Source organism: Equus asinus, chromosome 2 (genome assembly GCF_041296235.1).
Source record: "Equus asinus isolate D_3611 breed Donkey chromosome 2, EquAss-T2T_v2, whole genome shotgun sequence".
In the NCBI taxonomy this organism is placed as follows: domain Eukaryota; kingdom Metazoa; phylum Chordata; class Mammalia; order Perissodactyla; family Equidae; genus Equus; species Equus asinus.
This window is the reverse complement of record NC_091791.1, coordinates 188182825-188204502: the sequence shown is the minus strand read 5'-3', so window position 1 is coordinate 188204502 and position 21678 is coordinate 188182825. Positions and strand designations below refer to the sequence as shown.

The window sequence follows — 21678 nt, the reverse complement described above, 5'->3', positions numbered from 1 at the left end:
AATATTCGGTGTGCACAGGATGTAGTGGATGCAGGATTTAGAAGAGGGGACTGGAAAAGTCACTTTAACAAATTAATGCATTACGACTATTTCAGTCCAGTCGTTAAGGGAGAAGCGCGATACAGGACTCTGGGATGCTGAGGGAATTTTCTTGGGTGAGGAATAAACTAAACTCTCCCGCCCGCAGTGCAGCCTCGGCGGGAGGAGGGCGGGACGCCCGGAGGGAAGACCCGGGATGGCTCCGGAAGGGTTTAGGGCCGGGAACTTGCTCCTCCTGCCGCGCCTCCTTGCCCGCCCCTAGCAGAGCATGGCTGGGCGCCGGCTAAAGAGGGCTCGGCCTGAGCGCCACTGTCACAAACGGCGTCGCACCCCCGAGTGTCGAGGTGAGTGCTTTCAGAATGCGAGACGAACGGGCTCAAAGACATCACACTGCCCGAGGGAACAGCTCACACTGAACATGCCGGGGCAAGTGTAACTCTGCATTCAGCCCGCCATCCCCTCAAGAACACAACGCTGCTCCCCAGCCTCCAACATCGGACGGCCTCAGAAAAGGAAAAGCTCCCTCAGAGGCGCTCAGCAACCAATCTCCTCAGACGCGCTGGAAACGGCCCACTCAGCGCCGCGAGCCAGCACACCCGGCCCGGCAGGCGGGGAGCCGGCGAGGGCCAAACTTAGTAAACCGCGGTCACGCCGGGGCGCGCAGGCGGCGTCAGACGCCCCCCTTCCCGCCGCAGGGCATAACGGGAGGAGCGGCGGCTCGCGGGGCGGGCGCGCGCCTTCCGAACACGAAACGACCCCTGCGGACGGCCAGAGGGTTGTGCCCGGTGCGGTGGCCGCTCGGAGCCGTGCCCACTTTTTGTGGAAACAACGCTGCCCACGCTGCGCGGGGGCCCGTCCCCAGTTCCCCTGCGTCCCCATGAGACGCACGCTGACGCAGTTCCTGAGCGCGCCAATCGCGAGCGGGCTGGGGGGCGCGCGCTTCCAATTTGAATTCCCCAGTGTGGCGGGTATCGCGAACCTCCCGAGGTGCGCGGGGTCGCCTGGGGCCGAGGCGCGAGCGCTGGGGTGCCGGCCCCCACCGCGAAGCCGAGCCCGGACGGCCGCCGCCACCGCCGCGCCCCGCCAGGCCCTCGGCCGAGGTACGGTCCCCGGCCGCTCCGCGCCGCCCGCCCCTGTGGCGCGGCGGGTCCCCCGGCCGTTCCCGGCCCCGCGGGCGTGTCGGTGTCCGGCTGCGGCGGTGCTGTCCCAGCTCCGCGTTCGCTCGGGGTGTATTTGTTGCGTGTCGGCTGCAGTTACCGAGAGTAGACCACCTTCCTTCAGGTTCGTTCCGAGGGTGAGCGCTCCAGGCCTTTGTCCTGAAGTCGCTTCCGGAGAAATACCTGTACTTTAGAGGGAGCGCCAAGTGGGAAAGTCGTGCGCGTCACTGCCCGAGGCCTCCCCTGGGGACCCGGGGCCGCACGGCTCTAGAAACACCTGATCCATCTAGTTTGTGTTTTCTTCGGATTAAATGACGCGTTGGTTTCAAACATCTTCAGATGTTAAGAAATTATTTAGAAAATGGAACACTTTCCAGATTTTTTCCCTACGCTCATTATGCTCCCGTGTGTGTTTTGGTCTTTTACAGAGATGCAATTGTCCTTGCTGTTCTGCTGCTTTCTTTTTTTATTTCGTATATCCTGGCTAGTTCCTATGTCAGTACATGTATGCATCTTTTTATTGAATAGGTAGAATTCAGGTGTACGGATGTAGCAGAATTTCGTCCCGTATTGGTGGACGTCCAGGTTGTTGCTAATCTCCCCAGTACTTCAGTGGACCTCCTTGTATAGTGCCTGTTGGTGAAGAACTTGGGCCCTGAAGTCAGATAGGCTTGGGTCCTGCTTTAATCACCGTCAGTAGGACCTTGGGCGGGTTATTTGACCACCTTTGCCTTAGTTTCCTCATCTTCACAATGGAAGTAACAGTACTTAAGTCTGAAGAATGCTGTAAGATTATGCAATGTCTGGCGTATATGCAGTCAATATTCACTGTTGTGACCGCATGTATATTTGCCTTCTTATGCACGTGTTTCTGTAAGAAAAATTTGCAAGTGCAATTTCTTGATCAACAGCGTGTGCATCTGTTTTGAAATTAATCTTTACCAACCTGATAAGTATAAGAAGTCTCGCTGTTTTAATTTGCATCTCTTTGTTAGTTTAATTTATTAGTAAAATGGAGTATCATTTGATTCATTGGCCTTTTGTATTCTTTCTGTTAATTGCCTTTCATGTCCTTTGGTCATTTTGTGTGTTGATCATTTTGTTGTTGAGAATTTACTTTGGATCTTGTACTAAGCCCTTATAAGCATTACATCATAATTCTCACAAGAACCTTATCATGTGGTTATATATCTTTCTTTTTTACTTATTTTATTAAGGTCGTGTTGACTTAAAACATTGTGCAAAGTTCAGGTGTACATTATTATATTTCAGTTTATTTATTTTTATATTTATATGTATTATATTATATAATTATATTAATTATATTATATATTATATTAGTATAATATATTATAATATTCAATATTATATTTCATGCAGTATAGACTGCATGGCGTTCACCACCAATAGTCTAGTTTTTATCCATCATCATACACATGTGTCCTTTTACCCCTTTCACCTTCCCCCAACCCCCTTCTCCTCTGGTAACCACTAATCTGTTCCCCTTATCTATGTGTATGTTCATCTTCCACATAGGCGTGAAGTCGTACAGTATTTATTTTTTCTGTCTGACTTATTTCACTTAGCATAATACCCTGAGGGACCATCCGTGTTGTCACAAACGACACTATTTTGTCTCTTCTTATGGCTGAGTAGTGTTCTACTGTATATATACCACATCTTCTATATCCATTCATCTGTTGATGGGCACTTGGGTTGTTTCCACATCTTGGCTATTGTGAGTTATGATGCAATGAACATAGCCATGCATAAATCTTGTATTGATTTCCTGCTTTTTGGATAAATACCTAGTAGTGGAATGGCTGGATCACATGGTATTTCTGTTTTTAATTTTTTCAGAAATCTCCATATGGTTTTCCATAGTGGCTGCCCCAGTTTGCACTCCCACCAGCGGCGTATAAGGGTTCCCTTCTCTCCACATACTCTCCAACACTTATTTCTTGTCTTGTTAATTATAATCATTCTGAGATGTGTGAAGTGATGATATCTCATTGTGGTTTTGATTTGCATTTCCCTAATAATTAGTAATGTTGAATATCTTTTCTTGTGTTTGTTGGCCATCTGTATATCTTCTTTGGAAAAATGTCTGCTCATATCCTCTATGGTTTTTTTTTTTTTTATGAGAAAGCTTACCCTGAGCTAACATCTCTTCCCAACCTTCCTCCTTTTCTGCTTGAGGAGGATTGGTCCTGAGCTAAAATCTGTGCCAGTCTTCCTCTATTTTATACATGGGTTGCTGCCTCAGCATGGCTGGTGAGTGGTGTAGGCCCGTGCCTGAGATCTGAACCGGTGAACCGGGGTGGCTGAAGCAGAGCATGCCAAACTCTTAACCAGTACACATGGGGCCGGCCTCCTCTGCCCATCTTTTGATCAGGTTGTTTTGTTGTTGTTGTTGAGTTGTATGAGTTCTTTATATATTTTGGAAATTAACCGCTTATTGGATATGTGATTTGCAAATATTGTCTCCCAGTTGTTAGGTTGTCCTTTTGTTTTGTTGATGGTTTCCTTTGCCTTGCAGAAGCTTTTTAGTCTGATGTAGTCCCGTTTGTTTATTTTGTCTTTTGTTTCCCTTGCCCCATCAGACATGGTATTCGAAAAGATACTGCTAAGACCAATGTCAAAGAGCTTACTGCCTATGTTTTCTTCTAGAAGTTTCATGGTTTCAGGTCTTACATTCAAGTCTTTAATCCTTTTGGAGTTAATTTTTGTGTATGGCAAAAGATAATGATCTACTTTCATTCTTTTGCATGTGGCTGTCCAGTTTTCCCAGCACCATTTATTGAAGAGACTTTCCTTCCTCCATTGTATGTTCTTGGTTCCTTTGTAGAAGATTAGCTGTGCATAGATATATGGTTTTATTTCTGGGCTCTCAACTCTGTTTCATTGATCTGTGTGTCTGTTTTTCTGCCAGTACCATCCTGTTTGATTACTATAGCCTTGTAGTATGTTTTGAAGGCAGGGAGTGTGATGCCTCCACCTTTGTTCTTTTTTTTTCTTTACAGGGGAAGGTTCGCCCTAAACTAACATCTGTTGCCAATCTTCCGCCTTTTTGCTCCCTCCTCCCCCTCCCCCAAACCCCCAGTACATAGTTCTGTATAATTGTTAAGTTCTTCTGGTTCTTTTTTGTGAACCACCTCCACAACATGGCTACTGACAGATGAGTGGTGTGGTTCCACACACAGGAACCAAACCTGGGACGCCAAAACAGAGTGCGCCAAACTTTAACCACTAGGCCATCTGGGCTGGCTCACCAGCTTTGTTCCTTTTTCTCAGGATTGCTTTGGCTATTCAGGGTCTTTTGTTGTTCCATATAAATTTTAGGATTCTTTGTTCTATTTCCGTGAAGAGTGTCATTGGGATCCTGATTGGAATTGCATTGAATCTGTAGATTGCTTTAGAGAATATGGACATTTTAACTATATTTATTCTACCCAATCCATGAGCATGGACTATCTTTCCATTTCTTCATGTCTCCTTTGATTTGTTTCAATAGTGTGTTATAGTTTTCAGTGTATAGGTCTTTCTCCTCCTTGGTTAAATTTAGTCCTGGATATTTTATTCTTTTTGCTGAAATTGTAAATAGGCTTCTATCCTTGATTTCTCTCTTTGCAAGTTCATTATTAGTGTATAGAAATGTGACTGATTTCTGTATGTTGATTTTGTACCCAGCAACTTTACTGTATTTGTTGATTATTTCTAATAATTTTTGGTGGATTCTTTAGAGTTTTCCATATATAAAGTCATATCATCCACAAATAGTGAGTTTTACTTCTTCTTTCCAATTTGGATCCCTTTTATTTTTTTTTCTTGCCTAATTGCTCTGGCTAAAACTTCCAGTATTATGTTGAGTAAGAGTGATGAGTGTGGGCATCCTTGTTTTGTTTCTGTTCTCAGAAGAATAGTTTTCAGTTTTTTCCCATTGAGTATGATGTTAGCTGTGGGTTTGTCATATATGGTCTTTATTATGTTGAGGTACTTTCTTAATATACCCATTTTATTGAGGGTTTTAATCATAAATGGATATTGGATCTTGTCAAATCCTTTCTCTGCAGCTATTGAGATGATCATGTGATTTTTATTCTTCATTTTGTTAATGTGGTGTATCACATTGATGATTTGCAGTTGTTGAACCATCCCTGCAACCCTGGAATAAATCCCACATGATTGTGATGTGTGATGCTTTTAATGTAGTGTTATATTTGATTAGCCAATATTTTGTTGAGGATTTTTGCATCTTTGTTCATCAGCAATATTGGCCTGTAGTTTTCGTTTTTTCTGTTATCCTTCTCTGGTTTCGGTATCAGGGTAATATTGGCCTCGTAAAATGAGTTTGGAGGTGTCTTGTCCTCTTCAGTTTTTTGGAATAGTTTGAGGAGGATAGGTATTAAATCTTCTTTGACTGTTTGGTAGAATGCGCCAGAGAAGCCATCTGGTCCTGGACTTTGGTTTTTTGGGAGGTTTTTGATTACTGTTTTGATCTCTTTATTTGTGATTGGTCGATTCAGATTCTCTGTTTCTTCTCGATTCAGTTTTGGGAGGTTGTATGAGACTAAGAATTTATCCACTTGTTCTAGGTTACCCAATTTGTTGGCATATAGCTTTTCATAGTATTCTCTTTTAGTCCTTTGTATTTCTGTGGTGTCTGTTGTAATTTCTCCTCTTTCATTTCTGATTTTATTTTTTAACTGTTCTCTCTTTTTTTCTTAGTGAGTCTGGCTAATGATTTGTCAATTTTGTTTATCTTCTCAGAAAACCAGCTCTTGGTTTCATTGATTTTTTTCTATAGGTTTTTTAGTCTCTATTTCATTTATTTCTGCTCAGTTTTTAGTATTTCCTTCCTTCTACTGACTTTGGGCTTTGTTTGTTCTTTTTCTAATTCTTTTAGGTATAGTGTAAGATTGTTTATTTGAGATTTTTCTTGTTTGTTGAGGTAGGCCTGTATTGCTGTAAATTTCTGTCTTAGTACCGCTTTTGCTGCATCCTATAAGTTTTGGTATGTTGTGTTTTCATTTTCATTCATCTCCAGGTATTTTTTGGTTTCTCCATTGATCCAATAGTTGTTCAGTAGCATGTTGTTTAGTCTCCACGTATTTGTGACTTTTCCAGCTTTTCTGTTATAGTTGATTTCTACTTTCATACTATTGTGGTCATGAAAGGATGCTTGTAATTTCAATCTTCTTAAACTTGTTGAGGCTTCCTTTTTTTCCCCAGTGTACGGCCTACTTTGAGAATGTTCCATGTGCACTTGAGAAGAATGTGTATTCTGCTTGTTTTGGATGGAATGTTCTATATATGTCTGTTAAGTCCATCTGGTCTAATGTTTCACTTAAGGCTACTGTTTCCTTGTTGACTTTCTGTCTCAACAATCTATCCACTGACATGAGTGGGATGTTACAGTACCCTACTATTATTGTGTTGCTGTCAGTTTCTCCCTTTAGGTCCGTTAAGTGTTATGTCTTCTTGGTGGCATGTCTCTTTTATCATTATATAATGCCCATCTTTGTTCTTATCTTTTTTGTCTTGAAGTCTGTTTTGTCTGATGTAAGTATGGCTACACCTGCTTGCTTTTGCTTGCCATTTGCTTGGAATATCATCTTGCACCCCTTCAGTCTGAGCCTGTGTTTGTCTTTAGAGCTGAGATGTGTTTCCTGGAGGCAGCGTATTGTTGGCTCTTGTTTTTTAATCTGTCCAGCCACTTTTATGTCTTTGGTGAATTCAATCCATTTACATTTAGAGTGAGTATTAACATATGAGGGCTTATGCCATTTTATCTTTTGTTTTCTGGATAATCTATGTTTCTGTTGGTTCTTTTTCCTTGTGTTTTTGTCTACCATTTCAGTTTGGTTGCTCTCTGTGATGTTTTTCTCAATCTTCTCTTTATTTGTGATTTGTGACTCTCCTTTAATGTTTTGGTTTTGGGCTACCATGAGGTTTGTATATAAGATCTCATAGATGAGACAGTCCTTTTTCTGATATCCTCTTATCTCCATTAGTCTATACAGGTTACGTCCTTTTCCTCTTCCCGCTCTGTGTTATTCTTGTCGCAAATTATTCTGTTTTTTGTTGTGAGTTTCTGACAAAATTGAGGTGGTTATAGTTATTTTTGCTGCTTTCTTTCTCTTTATCTTTTACAATTAAGTGTTTACTAACCTATTCTGCTATAGAGCTGCAATTTTCTAATTCTGTCTATTTGTCTCCTTGCTCCAAGCTTTGTAACTCTCTTTGCCTTTTTGTTTCAAGTAGGAGGGCTCCCTTCATCATGTCTTGTAAGGAAGGTCTAGTGGCAATTAACTTCCTGAGTTTTTGTTTGTCTGGAAAAGCTTTTATTTCTCCGTCATATCTGAAGGATCATTTCTCCAGGTAGAGTATTCTCGGCTGATGGTTTTTGTCTTTCAGTATTTTGACTGTATCATTCCCCTCTCTCCTACCCTGTAGGGTTTCTGCTGAGAAGTCCACTGAAAGCCTAATGGGGATTTCTTTGTAGGTTATTTTATTCTCTCTTGCTGCCCTTAATATTTTTCCTTTGTCATTGACTTTTGACAGTAGTTGTTTTCTGGGTTTTTTCTGGCTGAGGAAGATTCACCCTGAGCTAACAGCTGTGACGGTCTTCCTCTATTTTATATGTGGGTCACCACCGCAGCCTGGCCACTGATGAGTAGGTTAGGTCCACACCCAGGAACTGAACCCAGGCCACCAAAGCAGAGCCTGCCAAACTTAACCAGTAGGCCACGGGGCAGCCCATGAGAATTAGAATGTTATATGCCTTGAAGAAGGTCTTTTTGCACTGAGGTGATTAGAAGTTCTGTCAGCTTCGTGTACTCACATCTCCACTTCCTTCCACACGTTTTGGAAGTTCTCTGCTATTCTTTCTTTGAATAAGCTCGCTGCTCTTTTCTACCTTTCTTCTCCTTTTGGGATACCTATAATCCTTATGTTACTTTCCCTAATTGAGTGAGATATTTCTCAAAGAATTTCTTCATTTTTTTTAAAGTTGTAGTTCTCTCTTTTCCATCTGAATCATTGCTAGGTTTCTGTCTGAGCTCACTAATTCTCTCCTCCATATGGTTTGCTCTATTTTTAATGCTTTCTACATTCTTTTTCATCTCCAGTATTTTGTTTGAATTTTTTTTTTTTAAGTTTCAGTCTCTTTGGTGGAGTACTTATGTTCATTAATTTTATTCCTGGGCTCATTGAACTCTCTTTCTGAGTTTTCTTGTAACTCTTTAAATTTCTTTATGCCAGCTATTTTGAATTCTCTATCAGGTAGACTGTAATCTTCTGTCACTTCAAGTGTGGTTTCTGGAGAATTGTTGCTGTCATTCTGTTCTGCAGTCTTACTGTAGTTCTTCATGGTGTTTGATGAAGTGATCCTCTGCCAGCACATTTGTGGTAGTTACCTCCTTTTCTTATCTGGGTACAGCTTTGGTTACTTTGGTTCTGGGCTCCTGGTTGTATTTGAAAGCCTCTACTTTCCACCCTCCACTGCCGCTGGCAGAGGCTTCATCACTGTGCTGTGTTGTGCCTCTGAGGTTGCTGGCACCTTGCTGCTTACGATGCTGCTGTAGTCTGAGGTGTCACCACCAGGGTCACCAGGTTGCAAGCACTTCTGCTGCTGCTGGTGTTGCCTGAGTCTGGTGTTGCTCTGCTGCCTCTCCATGGGCTCTCCACAGGCTCGGGTGCTGTTGCCCTCTGCGCCACCTGTGCTGCTGCTCCCAGGTTGTCTGGAAATGCTGGTTGCACTGCTTTGAGGGTGCTGGGGACTGGGGGACTTTTATGCAGTTCTTGCTGCTGGTGGAGCTGGTGTCTGGTGGGGGAGCCACCACTGGGGGCTGGGTCACTTGTGCTGTGGTTCCTGATGCCTGTAGTTGCAGGTTCCACCTGCCACCACTGGGAGGGGGGCAGGAGCTGTTTTTCCTGTTCCCGCTGTGTCTGCTTGCAGTCACGTGGGATGGAGCACTCACCAGCTCCTCTGTTCACAGTAGCACAAGCTGCTGCGTGAGGATGTGAGCCCTGGATCACTGCCCCTGGGAGGGAGATGGGGCTGCTCCCCTAGTTCCACTGCCTCCCAGGGGTCCAGTCTACCCACCTTCTGATGTATCGATGCATGGATCTCTTATGTGTCCTGTTGTGCTGTGTAGAGAATTCTCTTTTGGTCAGCAGATGTCCAATTGCTTGTAACTTAGAGGGGAGAGAAAGAGGGAGCAACTTATTCTGCCACGAAGCTGACATCAGATCTGTGTTGATCGTTTTAAAAAATTTATTCCTTTGGTCTCTTTGAATGTTATATCTATTAGTTCCTCTTATGTCATGTGCTGCATGTTTTTTTTCTTCAAAGTGTATCACTTGCCAGTTAACTTTTAATTCCTCTCATTTTTCCCACCTCCACCTCACAGTTTGGGTTAGTGTGCTTTGGGATTTTTGACCCATTCCATTATAATAGTTATTATTATTACTACTGCTACCACAGCAGTAAATTCCTAGAAGAACTTTTCATATCCTTTTGGGAAGAAGAGTAACAGATTTAATATTATGTCTATGATAGTAACAGTTGTTTGGCCTTTCTTCTGTATTTACATGTACTATAAATGCTCATAACTAACCCTTTCTTATAATGGTTTCCCGTGTCTGAGTATTTTGAATAAGTAGCAGTTGTTTCCTAGTACATTATTTGTCAGCCTTCAGAATAAATTATAAGGGTTGTATTTTCCAAATAGCTTTAATCAGTTAATGAAAGTACAAGCATACTATTTTAGAATTCACCTTCTCTTCTCCAATCCTAGAAGGAGCTAATGATCTCAATTGTTAGAGGCCTCCATCTGTTAGGTCAAGCATACCTGACTTCAGGACACTCTGTTCTTTCCTCAACTTGAGGAATGCCACTTACTGAATCGCCATTGTCTGATGTCTGTCTGTTTCATCAGCGTCTGAGCCTGATGATTTGTTTTCTTTGTTTTGCTCTTCTGTTAACTAGGAGGAGAGTGGGGCTTCAAGTGTTTCTTGAGTGGCCTCTACACAGTGGCTTGTTGTTTTTGTTCTGTAGCTGTTCTTCAAAGCCTGTATGGTCAGAAAATCCTAGGTGGTTTTTTTTCCCCTCTACATCCTTCTCTCTTCCACCAGTCTCACTGAAACCACTGGCAACTATTGGCAACTCTTTTGGCTTTTGTTGTTTCTATTTATCACATAGTGGGAAAGAGGGGCTCCTGAAGGAATTCGCTGTGTCTTTTTGGAGGGGGAGTGGAGTTTGAGGATTTTCAGAATCTTTACTAGTCACCTCTCCATTCTACTACATGCTTGAATTAGGACGGAAGAGGTTGGGCAACATGAAGAGAGGAGTTATGTGCTAGTTCTTGGAGCCTTTGATGTGACCATAATTATCTGCCTTTAGATCAAAACAGTTATGTATGTGTACTACAGATTGGGCCTGTTTTCGGTTCTTCTGGCTCCATTGCAGTTTATACTGCCTGTTGAGCATTTCATTCAGTTCTGAGGAATTGAGATTGTGTAAACCTGTGCCTACTTTGCCATTTTTCCATGCAATTGTTCCAGTTTCTTCATTTTTGGTTTTGAGTGTTTAAACTGAACAGCTAGTGAGTGTTATAACTCCCAGCACAGGATTCCTGTCACTAGCACATTGCCAAACACATAAGTACATGCTTTAACACATACTTGCTGGATTAACTTTCTGTGAAAGAGTTCAGTGGTTTTTGTGTCACAGGACTAGACTCCCAAGATATAGTCAGCTCTTGTTATTGAGGAATATTTTCTTCTTTTTTTCTCTTATAAACTACTGGATAAAATCATAGTTTGTATATGAATTTTTAACTTGAATATTTATTTCTCACAGAAGTTACCGTAGGTAAGGATACTTGATGTCTTTGGTCTGACTGCATTAGTAATTTCTCTGCTAGGCTTTTTATATTTATATGATGTCAAAGACTGATTGGAATATTTATAAATTCAGCAATAAGAGATGCTGTAAATCTAGACTAGTAAGTTCCAAGCTCCTTGGGTTGAAATATTTCATTTATTTACCAAGTGTTAGAGAATGCAACTGTATGGTTCATCACTTAGAATCTTAATTTCTAGGTATGGGAAATAAATTCACACATAAGAAACAAGCTAAAGCAAGTCTGACCATGTATGCTCAAGTACATGTTTTTCTCTAAAAATTCTAAATAGCATTAAATTCTTTAAAAATTAAAATAAATATAATTTACTTTTGAGGGTTTTTCGACTAAAACCTCATAATTAAAATGTTGTGCAGCGGGGCTGGCCCTGTGGCCAAGTGGTTATGTTCGCATGCTCTGCTGCAGGTGGCCCAGTGTTTCGTTGGTTCGAATCCTGGGCACAGACATGGCACTGCTCATCAAACCACGCTGAGGCAGCGTCCCACATGCCACAACTAGAAGGACCCGCAACAAAGAATATACAACTATGTACCGGGGGCTTTGGGGAGAAAAACGAAAAAAATAAAATCTTTAAAAAAAAAAATGTGCAGCATAACAAAATCAGAATTGGGAATTATTTAACTAAAAAATTGAATGGATTTTTCAGCTTTCACTAGGATATATCATTGTAGCTGCTGCCTTAAAATTTAAGTGCTAAAGAGAAAACTATATTGTGAACTTAATCTTTTATAATCCAATATAGTGCCATGTGCAGATGTCACTTAATGCTTTTGTTGCAAATATTAGATTGGAACCTCCAGGACTTGAGTTTTAAGTAGATATAAAAAAAAAAAAATACTCAAAATTCAATTCCTAGAGCTGTTAAGTAGATGATTTGATGTATGCTGCTTTTTTTTAGAGACACAAATTTAAAGACCAAACTACTCATCTATTGAAAAATAATAATAAAATGAGACTTTAAAATAGAAAATCTCAGTCTGTTTTGTGAGCTGTAGATTATCCAGTGTTGTTATGAACCAGTTAAACCTTTTAATTAGTATAATGTTGTTATGGAAAGCAAATAAACTTGACTTTGTCTGCACTAAAGCATGATAAAGATTGATTTCACATTGACTACAGGTTGCCCTGGGTCCCTGCTGAAGGTCTATCCTGAAAATTCTGTTTAAGTGAATTTTCTGTTAGAAGAAAATTTGTAGCTACTGTTTAGCAAGATGATTGCAACACCTTTGAAACATCCAGGAATTCACTTGTCTTCAGAGACGTCTTCTCCAAGGAGAAATATACCCATGCATGCAATCTTTTTTGACAATATTCCTTCGGGCACACTTACTCCTGTAAAAGATTTGGCAAGATATCAGAACTCCTCTTTAAAATCGAATGATCACAAAAAGAATCAGTTCCTAGAAATGACAGTTTTTAATAATAAAAATATATTTCAGTCTACCATGCTAGCAGAGGCTACCACCTCTAACAATTCTCTTGATATCAGTGCTATAAAGCCCAAAAAGGATGGATTGAAAAATAAAGCAAACTATGAATCACCAGGAAAAATATTTCAAAGAATGAAAGAAAAAGTACTGCGTGACAAGCAAGAACAAGCATCAAGAAACAATTTGTTGGAGCCACCAAGGAGTGAAAGTAATAACATTTTCACTCGTAACGGAGCTGAGAAAAGAGTATTGCGTCACACCTACATCTGTGAAGAAAAGGAAAACAACAAATCATTCCAGTCAGACAACAGTTCGCTAACAGGTTAGCTTCATTATGTGTTGGTTAAAAAGCTATAATGTGTTAAGGGTTTATTGTGTTTTGCACTACTTTAGGTACTCAGGATATAGCAGTAAGCAAAATGGATAAAAATCCCTACCCTCATGTAGCGCTAGTGCTCACATCCAGGTGGTGGGAGACAGCTAATTAAATAAGCAATTTTTGTGGTGCAGTTGAAGTGCTATGGAAAGAAAAAGCAGAGTAAGGATGATGGGGAGAGTTGGAGCGGGTGGTTATTTTCAGTGGGGGTGGTCAGTGTATGCCTCAATGAGAAGGTTGGTGGCATTTGAGCCAAAAAATTGAAGGAGGTGATAGATACAGAGAGCTAACTTGGGGAATGGGGAAGGGTGATCAGACGGGCAACAGCTGGTGCATATGCCCCGAAATAGGAGCATGCCTCACAAATTCAAGGACTAGCTATGAGATTAGTGTATCCTAGAGAGAGTGGACAGAGCTGGGGACGAGGGGATAAATAAGAGAGGGTCAGATAATGTAGGGCCTTATAGGTGAATGTAAGAGTTTGAGCTTTTACTGTGAGCAAAATAAGGAGCCATTGTAGGTTTTGAGCAGAGGAATGGCAAGATCTAACTTATATTTTAAAAATATCACTCTGCCTGTTAATTTGAAATAGTTACTTAAGTAATCCGAGTGAGAGAGAGTGTTGGCTTGGTCCAGATGGTAGCTATGAAGATGATAAGAGGTGGTTAGATTCTGGATATATTTTGAAGAGCCAATAATTAGCTCATAGATTGGGTGTGGAACGTGAGAGAGATATAAAGGATGACTCCAGGGTGTTTTTGTTTGTTTGTTTTTGGGGTTTTTGCCCGAGCAACTGGAAGGATGGAGCAGTTTAACTGAGGTGGGGCCAACTGAAGAAAGAGTAGGGTCTGGGGCTCAGTAATTAAGTTTTTTGTGATGTTAATTTTGTGCCTGTTAAAAATTGAAGTGAGGATGTGAATTAGGCTCTTGAAAAAAATTAGTTGGAATTTAGGGAAGTGGTCCAGGTGAGAAAATACATTTGGGAATTATTAGCACCTAAATGGTATTAAAAACTATCAGATTAAATGAGATTATCAAGGTATAAGTGTACAAAGAGAAAACATTCAAGGATGGTCCTGGGGCACCCCAAAATTTAGAAGAGAATAAAACATAGAAAGTAGTGGAGGCCACTGAGAAGAAGATGAGGAACAAGGAAAATCTGGAGTGATACTTTGGCAGCCAGGAGAACAGAATGCTTTAAGGAAGGAGTCATCGCTGTATCTAATGCTGCTAATCAGTCAAGTAAGATGAAGGCTGAGATCTGACCGTGGGATTTAGCAACGTGGAGGTCACAGGTGACTTGCATGAGGGCAGTTTTGGTGGAGTGATAGCAAACATGTATTCAAGAGAGAGTATGAGGAGAGAAATTGACAGTGGTGAATATAGACAACTGTTTTGTGGGGAGCCAAGAAGTACGGAAAATATGGTTTAAAAAGATTTTATTGTTTTTAATGATTGGTGAAATAACAACGCTTTTGTATGCTGTTGGGAATGATCCAGTAGGGAAGGAAAAACTGAGGTGGGGAGTATGGTACCCTTGAGGAGCTGACAGGGAATAGAACCTAAAAGTGGAGGTGTGGCCGTAGCTAGGAACATAAACAGATCAAACAGACAGTAAGGTAGGCAGTGTTGTGTGACTTCAGAAATGATTTGAGATAGGAAGTAAAGTCATCAGCTGAGAGTATGGGAAGCGGGTATTCAGGTTTGAGGAGGTGCAGGTTTGAAGAGTGTGGAAGAGTAAGCACTCTAGGCCTAAATTTGATTTCCTGGGCAACATTAAGGACCTACTTGAGATTTGTGGGCCCGAATTTAAAGGAGACGAATTGTATGATTGTGAGTTGTCCTCTAGCCCTGTTCAGCTGCACCTGCTGGTGGGGAATAGGTAGGGAGTTGGATTTTATCAGGATTGTAATTTTGCCAAATAGGATGAAGCGAGAGAAGGACAGAGGAGTTGGGGTGTATGTGCAGGGGGGTGACCACAATTGGCTGTGAAATTTAAGTTGGTTAGACAGGGAAAAGAGGACCTGAAGGAGATGAAGAAGTGTGAATAAGTGTACATCTTGTTGGGATAGTCAGTGGATTTGAGAGAAAAATCTGGAAAGATAGAAAGTGTCAGAAATTGGGACACTTGAAATTGAGATTTTAATGAGATGCAGTAATTGATAAAGATATTTTACATGCATTATTCCTTTTAGTCCTTTCAGCAGCCACTGTGGGTAGATGCTCATTTAATAGTGTAGGAAATGGGGCTTATAAAGAAATTATGTCTGCTCTGTGTCTCATAGGTAATAAGTGACAGGCTGAGAATTAAACACAGGTATCTCTTAGGAAGCCCCTGCTCTTAACTAATACACAAGAGGTTGTGCATATATTGTTGTGTTTCAAAGACAGTGATGTATTTTGACACAAAAAGCAGAGTTTTCTAAGGGAATTTAGGATGGGGGTGGGGTAGTACACAAAATAATCTATTTTTCATACAACCTGGAAGAAGGGGGAGAAGCAAATGAAATAATGCAAATTAAAGCACATTTTATTTGTAAAGTGGAAGTAGGAAGAAATAACTGACTGCTTTGAGACTCTAATGACTCTTTCCCCCAGAAAATGGTCATATATACAAACACAAATTTTATATATACTTTCAGAGATCTTTTGTGGAGAGTTGCTGCATGGACTTTGGACTCTCAAATGACCTAAATTCTGCAACATATTATATTTGATCAGATTATCTGCTTGTCTTTAGTGTATTGCCCCGCCATTTCTAGTAGAATGAGTTAAAGAAATAGAAACTTATCCTTCTTTTACAACACATCATTGTAATAAAATCTTTGTATTAAGATTTCTAAATCCACAGCAGCATACTTATTAAAGCATAATCACTACCAATTTCTTTTCAAGTATAATATTTGAAACTCAACATATAAAATAATTGTTTTCGTTCTCTGGCACAAATTTTAAGTCTATTATCCTCTTCTTTGTGTGTGAAAGAGACTCATTTCTGTATTCAAGAAACAAAACTTTAGTGGCTGGCCTGGTGGCATAGTGGTTAAGTTAGTGCACTCCGCTTCAGCAGCCCAGGGTTCACCGGTTCAGATCCCAGGCGCGGACCTGCACATTGCTCATCAAGCCATGCTGTGGTAGGCATCCCACATATAAAATTGAGGAAGATGGGCACAGATGTTAGCTCAGGCCACTCTTCCTTAGCAAAAAGGAGGATTGGCAGCGGATGTTAGCTCAGGGCCAATCTTCCTCAAAAAAAAAAAAAAGAAGAAAAAGAAACAAAACTTTAACAATCTAGGACGTAAAGCAGAATAAAATGTAAGCAATGCTACTAGTCCCTATTTGTCTGGTTGATAAGCCTAACAGATTTGTGATTTTGAAGGCCTGCCAAAGAGATGTCAAAGGGGTATAAATTATGGTTGAGTCTGCTATTGAGTCTCAACATTTTGATTTTTAAAGTATAGGTTACAACTCTACAACTGTTCTTTCACGTTTTAGAAATTCACCACAACCAGAAGCAGAATCAGAATTTAAGATTGATGATACTTCATATATAATCTTAAACGTATCTGCTTTGTGGCAGCACCAGAATTTTATTCCAGCTCTAGGCTTCTCAGTCCAGTAGTATACTTTTGTCTGGAGTTGGCAAGTTGTAACCTGGAGAAGTTTTTAAAAAATTCTCAGCACATGGAGCTGGTCCCGTGGCCGAGTGGTTAAGTTTGCGTGCTCCGCTGCTTCGTTGGTTCAAATCCTGGGTGCGGACATGGCACTGCTCATCAAACCACGCTGAGGCGGCGTCCCACATGCCACAACTAGAAGGACCCACAACGAAGAATATACAACCATGTACTGGAGGGCTTTGGGGAGAAAAAGGAAAAAAATAAAATCTTTAAAAAAAAAAATTCTCAGCACATTGTAGGTATAGAGGATGCAGTGAAGGCATGAGAAGATAATAAAGGGAAAAGTTTACATAACTGTCATTTATTACAGAAGTATGCTATATTAAGCTGATCATTACTAAAGCTGTCTTTATTTCAAGATTTTTAAAAAGCATTTTTTTCTTGTCAGTGATTAATACAATTCAACTTCTTCTTTCTTTAAAAAAAATAACCTCAGTCCAGGAAGCTCCTCTAGAATCATCAAATAATATTTTCCATCCGGTCAAGCAAAAGATTCGATGTCAGCAGAACAAGAAAGCACCTCTGCACAATTTAACTTATGGTAAAGCACTTTTTGTTTTGTTTGTTTTTCGGTTTGTTATTTGAACGTGCGGTTAAGTGTTCTAGATAATTATTTTCCCTGCCTAAGCAATAATCATTGATTGTGGATAAAACATTGAACTGGAAAAGCCAGAGGCACTTAGAGAAAGACTGGGCAGGGAGACTATTTTTTTTAATACAAACAGTTTTAAATTGTCCTGTTTCTCTCTGTTAATTTCATGTGGTCCTTCTGTAAATTTTGTTTGGTTTTGTATTTTTTGCAGAGCTTCCAATTCTGAGTCAAGAACATGAAAATGTATCATCTGCAGGAGTGTCAAACAAGGCATTAACTAGAGCTCAGTTGGCTAAACAAATTCTTCACTCAAAAGAGAACACAGCTGCAACCACTAAGACCAAAAAGGACACGTTTGTTTTAGAAGGCGTTGATTCTGCCTACGAAAAATCCCAAAATACTGCTGTTGGTACTCTCAATACCGACTGTGATCCTATTAAAAATGGCAGTCAAGTAATGGATTCTGATAGTAAGGTGACAACAGAAGGGACTTCACAACAAGAAACTGAGGAAGGAAATGAGAAAACAACGCCCAAAGAGACTGATCTTCCAGGTTCTGTGAATGATACATGTAAAATTGTGCTTGCCACTCCAAAATTTCATATAACAATACCTCAGAGATCAACAAGAAATGCTTCAAAGCTTTCTCCACCAAATCTACTTCAAACTATTACAAATGGAGTTAAAAAAAATAAGGTAGGAAAACTTTTAATGCAGATATATATTTCTGTTTTCACCCCCATTCTTCAAGAGCTTGAGCTCTTATGCTCTCTCGTTACTGAGAGTAGCTTCATTTTTGTGTTTTATTATTATTTAGTGTAAAGGCAGTATCACCTAGTGGAACAAACAGTGCATTGAAAGTAAGAAGACTCAGGTGTTAGGTCCTACGTCGCTCAATTACTAGTGGTATAGCCTGCAGCAATTTACTTACTCTCTTTGGGGATGAACACTGAGTTCATTCCTGTTCTTAATTGTTTTTTCTTGATTCTTGGGGTACTGTTAACAGCAATTAAAAGAGAGAGGAATTATAGCATCTGAAGACTTGAGAATTTTTCCTGTGGTAAGGTAATACAGAGTGATCAATAAAAGACTTTAGACCATCAAGCTATGTTACGTTAGGATAAATTCTCTGAAGGAGGTGGAATGGAAATACAAAGTTAGGGAGAAAGATGTGACATAAAATTTCCAATTGTTAAAGGTTTGTCTGTTAATTTTTTAAATGATGGTGGATATCAAATTTAGATGGTATTTAAATTCCATCTAAATTTTAAAGAGTGATGTAATGGTTATAGTTTTAAATCTCAGTGTATTCACTGGAAATTGCATTATTTGCAAATATTTAGACCTGTGATGAAAAGTTTTAGATGTGCTTTAAAAATGTGTGAGGTGGGTTGAGCAAAAAAGTTTGAAGACAGCTGCTCTATAAAACCTCACAGTACTAATTCCATCATCTCTACAGTGCTGTTTATCTCACCTACTACAAGAAGGCCAAGCCTGCTAGGCCTCTTATCTCTCCACCATGCTGTATATCCCCTAATTCTGACCCAGTCTCTCGCTCATCTCCAGCTCTACAGACATGGCATTGTGCCCTCTTGAACTCGGGGTGTATGAGCAGCAAAATTTTGTATTCTCAACCTTCTATGAACATTTCTTAACCTTGCTCTAACTAAAGTATGGCTTCTTCTCTTAAATGGTGGCCTTTTTTTTTTTTCTCCCATATCTCACATTCCGTTGGACCTAGAGATGATATAATGTGTGTCTGTGTTCTTCCTCATTACTATTTCAGGCCATTTTTCCTTCCTTCCTAAAGTAACCCCTTCTCCTTCCCCAGCTTCTTTGAAGCACATGCCGTAAGACTTTTCCACTCCCTGTCTCCTCTTGTTGTAATTTTCTGTGCTACAACCCCCTGGAAATGACCTTGCAGTCCCACTGAAGTGTTTGGCACCTGTTAGTTTTTCCTCTGCTACTGTTTGTGTCATCAACTATGGTGACACCACCATCCGTATAGATTCATCCAGCCTCCTTGGATTCTTGATCTTCAGTGACCTTTCCCCTACCATTAACCCTCTACCCTAGTCATACCCATACCTCGTGTTTGCCAGTACAAGCATCAAATTCTCACTTTCAAGCATCCCACTCTTGCAACCAGCTCCTGTCTTTCCAGGTCATTCCATGTGTAGTACTCTTCCCCCACTTCTCCATCAATACTCCACCCTACTAAGACAACTTCAGTCCATCAACTTTCTCCTGTCCTCATTTCCCTCTTTACTTTATATAGATTCCATGGTCCATCATTATAACCACTACCTTGACTAAACTCTCAGTTCTCTTCATTGCTTTTCCCTCTGTGCTCCTCTGGCAAAATTGTAAACCTAGTTAAATTTCATTCTCCCATTCGTTTGTTTATCTATCTATCTGTCTATCTATCTATCTAGATTGGCCCTGAGCTAACATCTGTGCCAATCTTCCTCTTTTTTTTTTTTTTTTTTTTAATATGTAGGACACCACCACAGTGTGGCTTGACAAGTGGTATGTAGGTCTGAACCCAGAATCCGGGCCTGCAAACCCTGGGCTGCTGAGGCACAACGTGCAAATTTAACCACTACACCACCGGGCCAGCCCCATTCACCCTTCTTTTGCTACGTACCTATACCTGAGAAGCAGAAGATAGCCAGAACAAAACACACAACCATGCCAACTGGTCTCATTTTAAATTTGACAACAGACCTTAAGTGGGCTGTCAGTATTTCCCATCAGTCCTGCTACATTTCACTTGTCAATCTGCTCCATTCTCTGACTTCCATAGAACACCTCACACTTTTTCTCTCTTAAAACCTCCCCTCTCCTCCTCATTCTCAGTTCATTGAGGACCTCATGTTATCATCACCAATCTACCAGTTTGCTGCTCTGTCCACATATTCTGCTTTCTCTTCTGTTAAAATGGATGAACAGTTTGTGCTCCTTTTCAAGGCCAATTCCCTTACCACCTAAAGTACTTTGTCCCTCTAATTGTCCCCTCAATTTTTTCTCTTCTAGATCATTCCCATTAGCATATAAACATGCTGAAACGTGGCCTGCATTTTTAAAAAATGGAAGGAAAAACCTTTCTTGCTTTTCCTCCCTGTCCCATTCCAGCTACCACCCATTTTTTTGTTTCCCTTTACAGCAAAACGCCTTGAAAGATGTATATGTGCTCGTGGTTTTCATTTCTTCTCTTCTCATTCTGTCTCGAACATGTTCCTCTTTGGGCATTCATACTCACTCCTCCATGAAAATTGTTCAGGTCATCAAATCCAGTGAGGATTCTTATTCCCTATTATTCTGTCACGAGTTTTTAACACAGTGAATCAAATGTCCTTCTCAAAACGTTGTATTGCTTTTTCTTTTGGATTCCAGGATATCTCTCTCCTGATTTTCTATATTTTTCTATGTCTTCAGCCCAGAACGTTCTTGTAAATCTCATACTCAGATGTGCAGTTATCTATATGACTTCTCTTGATATCTAATAGGCGTCTCAAATTGAACATGTCCAAAACTAAACTCTTGCTTTCTTCCCCATACACCCTCTCCTCCATTGTGTCCCATATCAGTACATAGTAATACCATTCCCCCAAATACCTAGGTAAAAAATTTTAGACTCATTTTGAACTGTGGTTTTTTCTCATACTCCACATCCAAACCATGAAGAAATCCTCTTGGCTCTACTATCCTGTATTTGGCCACTTCTCACTACTCAACCTACCTCCTTGTCCAGGGTACCATAATCTCTAGGATTACTATATTAGCCTAATGGTGTCTCTGCTTCCACTATGGCCTCCCTGTTTCAGTCTTTTTCCAGACAGAAGCCAGAATCTTTGTATAGTCCAGTTTCTACCCAGCAGCCTCTTAAAATATTAAATCATGTCACTGTTAGGCTCAAAATCCTCTGGTAACTTATCTCAGGAGAAAACACTAAGCCTTTACCATCATTTATAGGACTCTGCGTAATTAAACCCTGGAAATATCCAACCTTATCTCTTATTCCCTCTTGCTTACTCCTTTCAAGCTACTGTGCCCTCTATGCCACCTACTTAGGGACTTTGCACTTGTGTCCTCTGCCTGGAAGGATCTGCTCCCAGATATCCACATGGCTCCTCCCTCACCTCGTTCAGTTCTCTGTTCCAAGATCTCCCCTGAGAATCCTCTCTCAAAAAGCACCTCCAGTTATCTAATGCCTTATCCTTGTTTCTAGTAGGGATCATCACCACCTGACATTTTATTATTTCTTTGGATATCACCACCACCATTCTCCTTGCTTCCACCCCCTCAACACACACAGGAATGTTTGCTCTAAGAGGCCAGCCGTTTTGTCGTCTTTCTTGCTGAATCTCTACTGCCCAAAACAGTGCCTGACACATAGTAGAGCTCAACAAATATTTACTGAATGACTTTGCATGAACATTTTGATATTTTATATAAGCAGTATGATACAGGATTCT

General features: G+C 40.6%; 1 protein-coding gene across 6 annotated transcripts in view; it reads left to right on the top strand.

The window, feature by feature from the left end:
• The first annotated feature begins 210 nt into the window (after positions 1-210).
• MIS18BP1 (MIS18 binding protein 1) overlaps positions 211-21678 on the top strand; it is a 61837-nt gene continuing 40369 nt past the window's right edge. For 3 of the 6 annotated variants that reach the window (XR_011501581.1, XR_011501580.1, XM_014835737.3), the window contains exons 1-4: positions 1051-1320; positions 12245-12877; positions 17045-17149; positions 17412-17896. Coding sequence is in view for 4 of the 6 variants with exons in the window: in XM_014835737.3 (XP_014691223.3) it covers positions 12337-12877; positions 17045-17149; positions 17412-17896 (1131 nt within the window). In the remaining 2 variants the exon portion in view is untranslated. Of the gene's footprint in view, positions 384-1002; positions 1321-12244; positions 12878-17044; positions 17150-17411; positions 17897-21678 lie in introns of those variants that run through there. The other 3 variants (XM_070504303.1, XM_044765570.2, XM_044765569.2) reach the window with 2 other exon arrangements.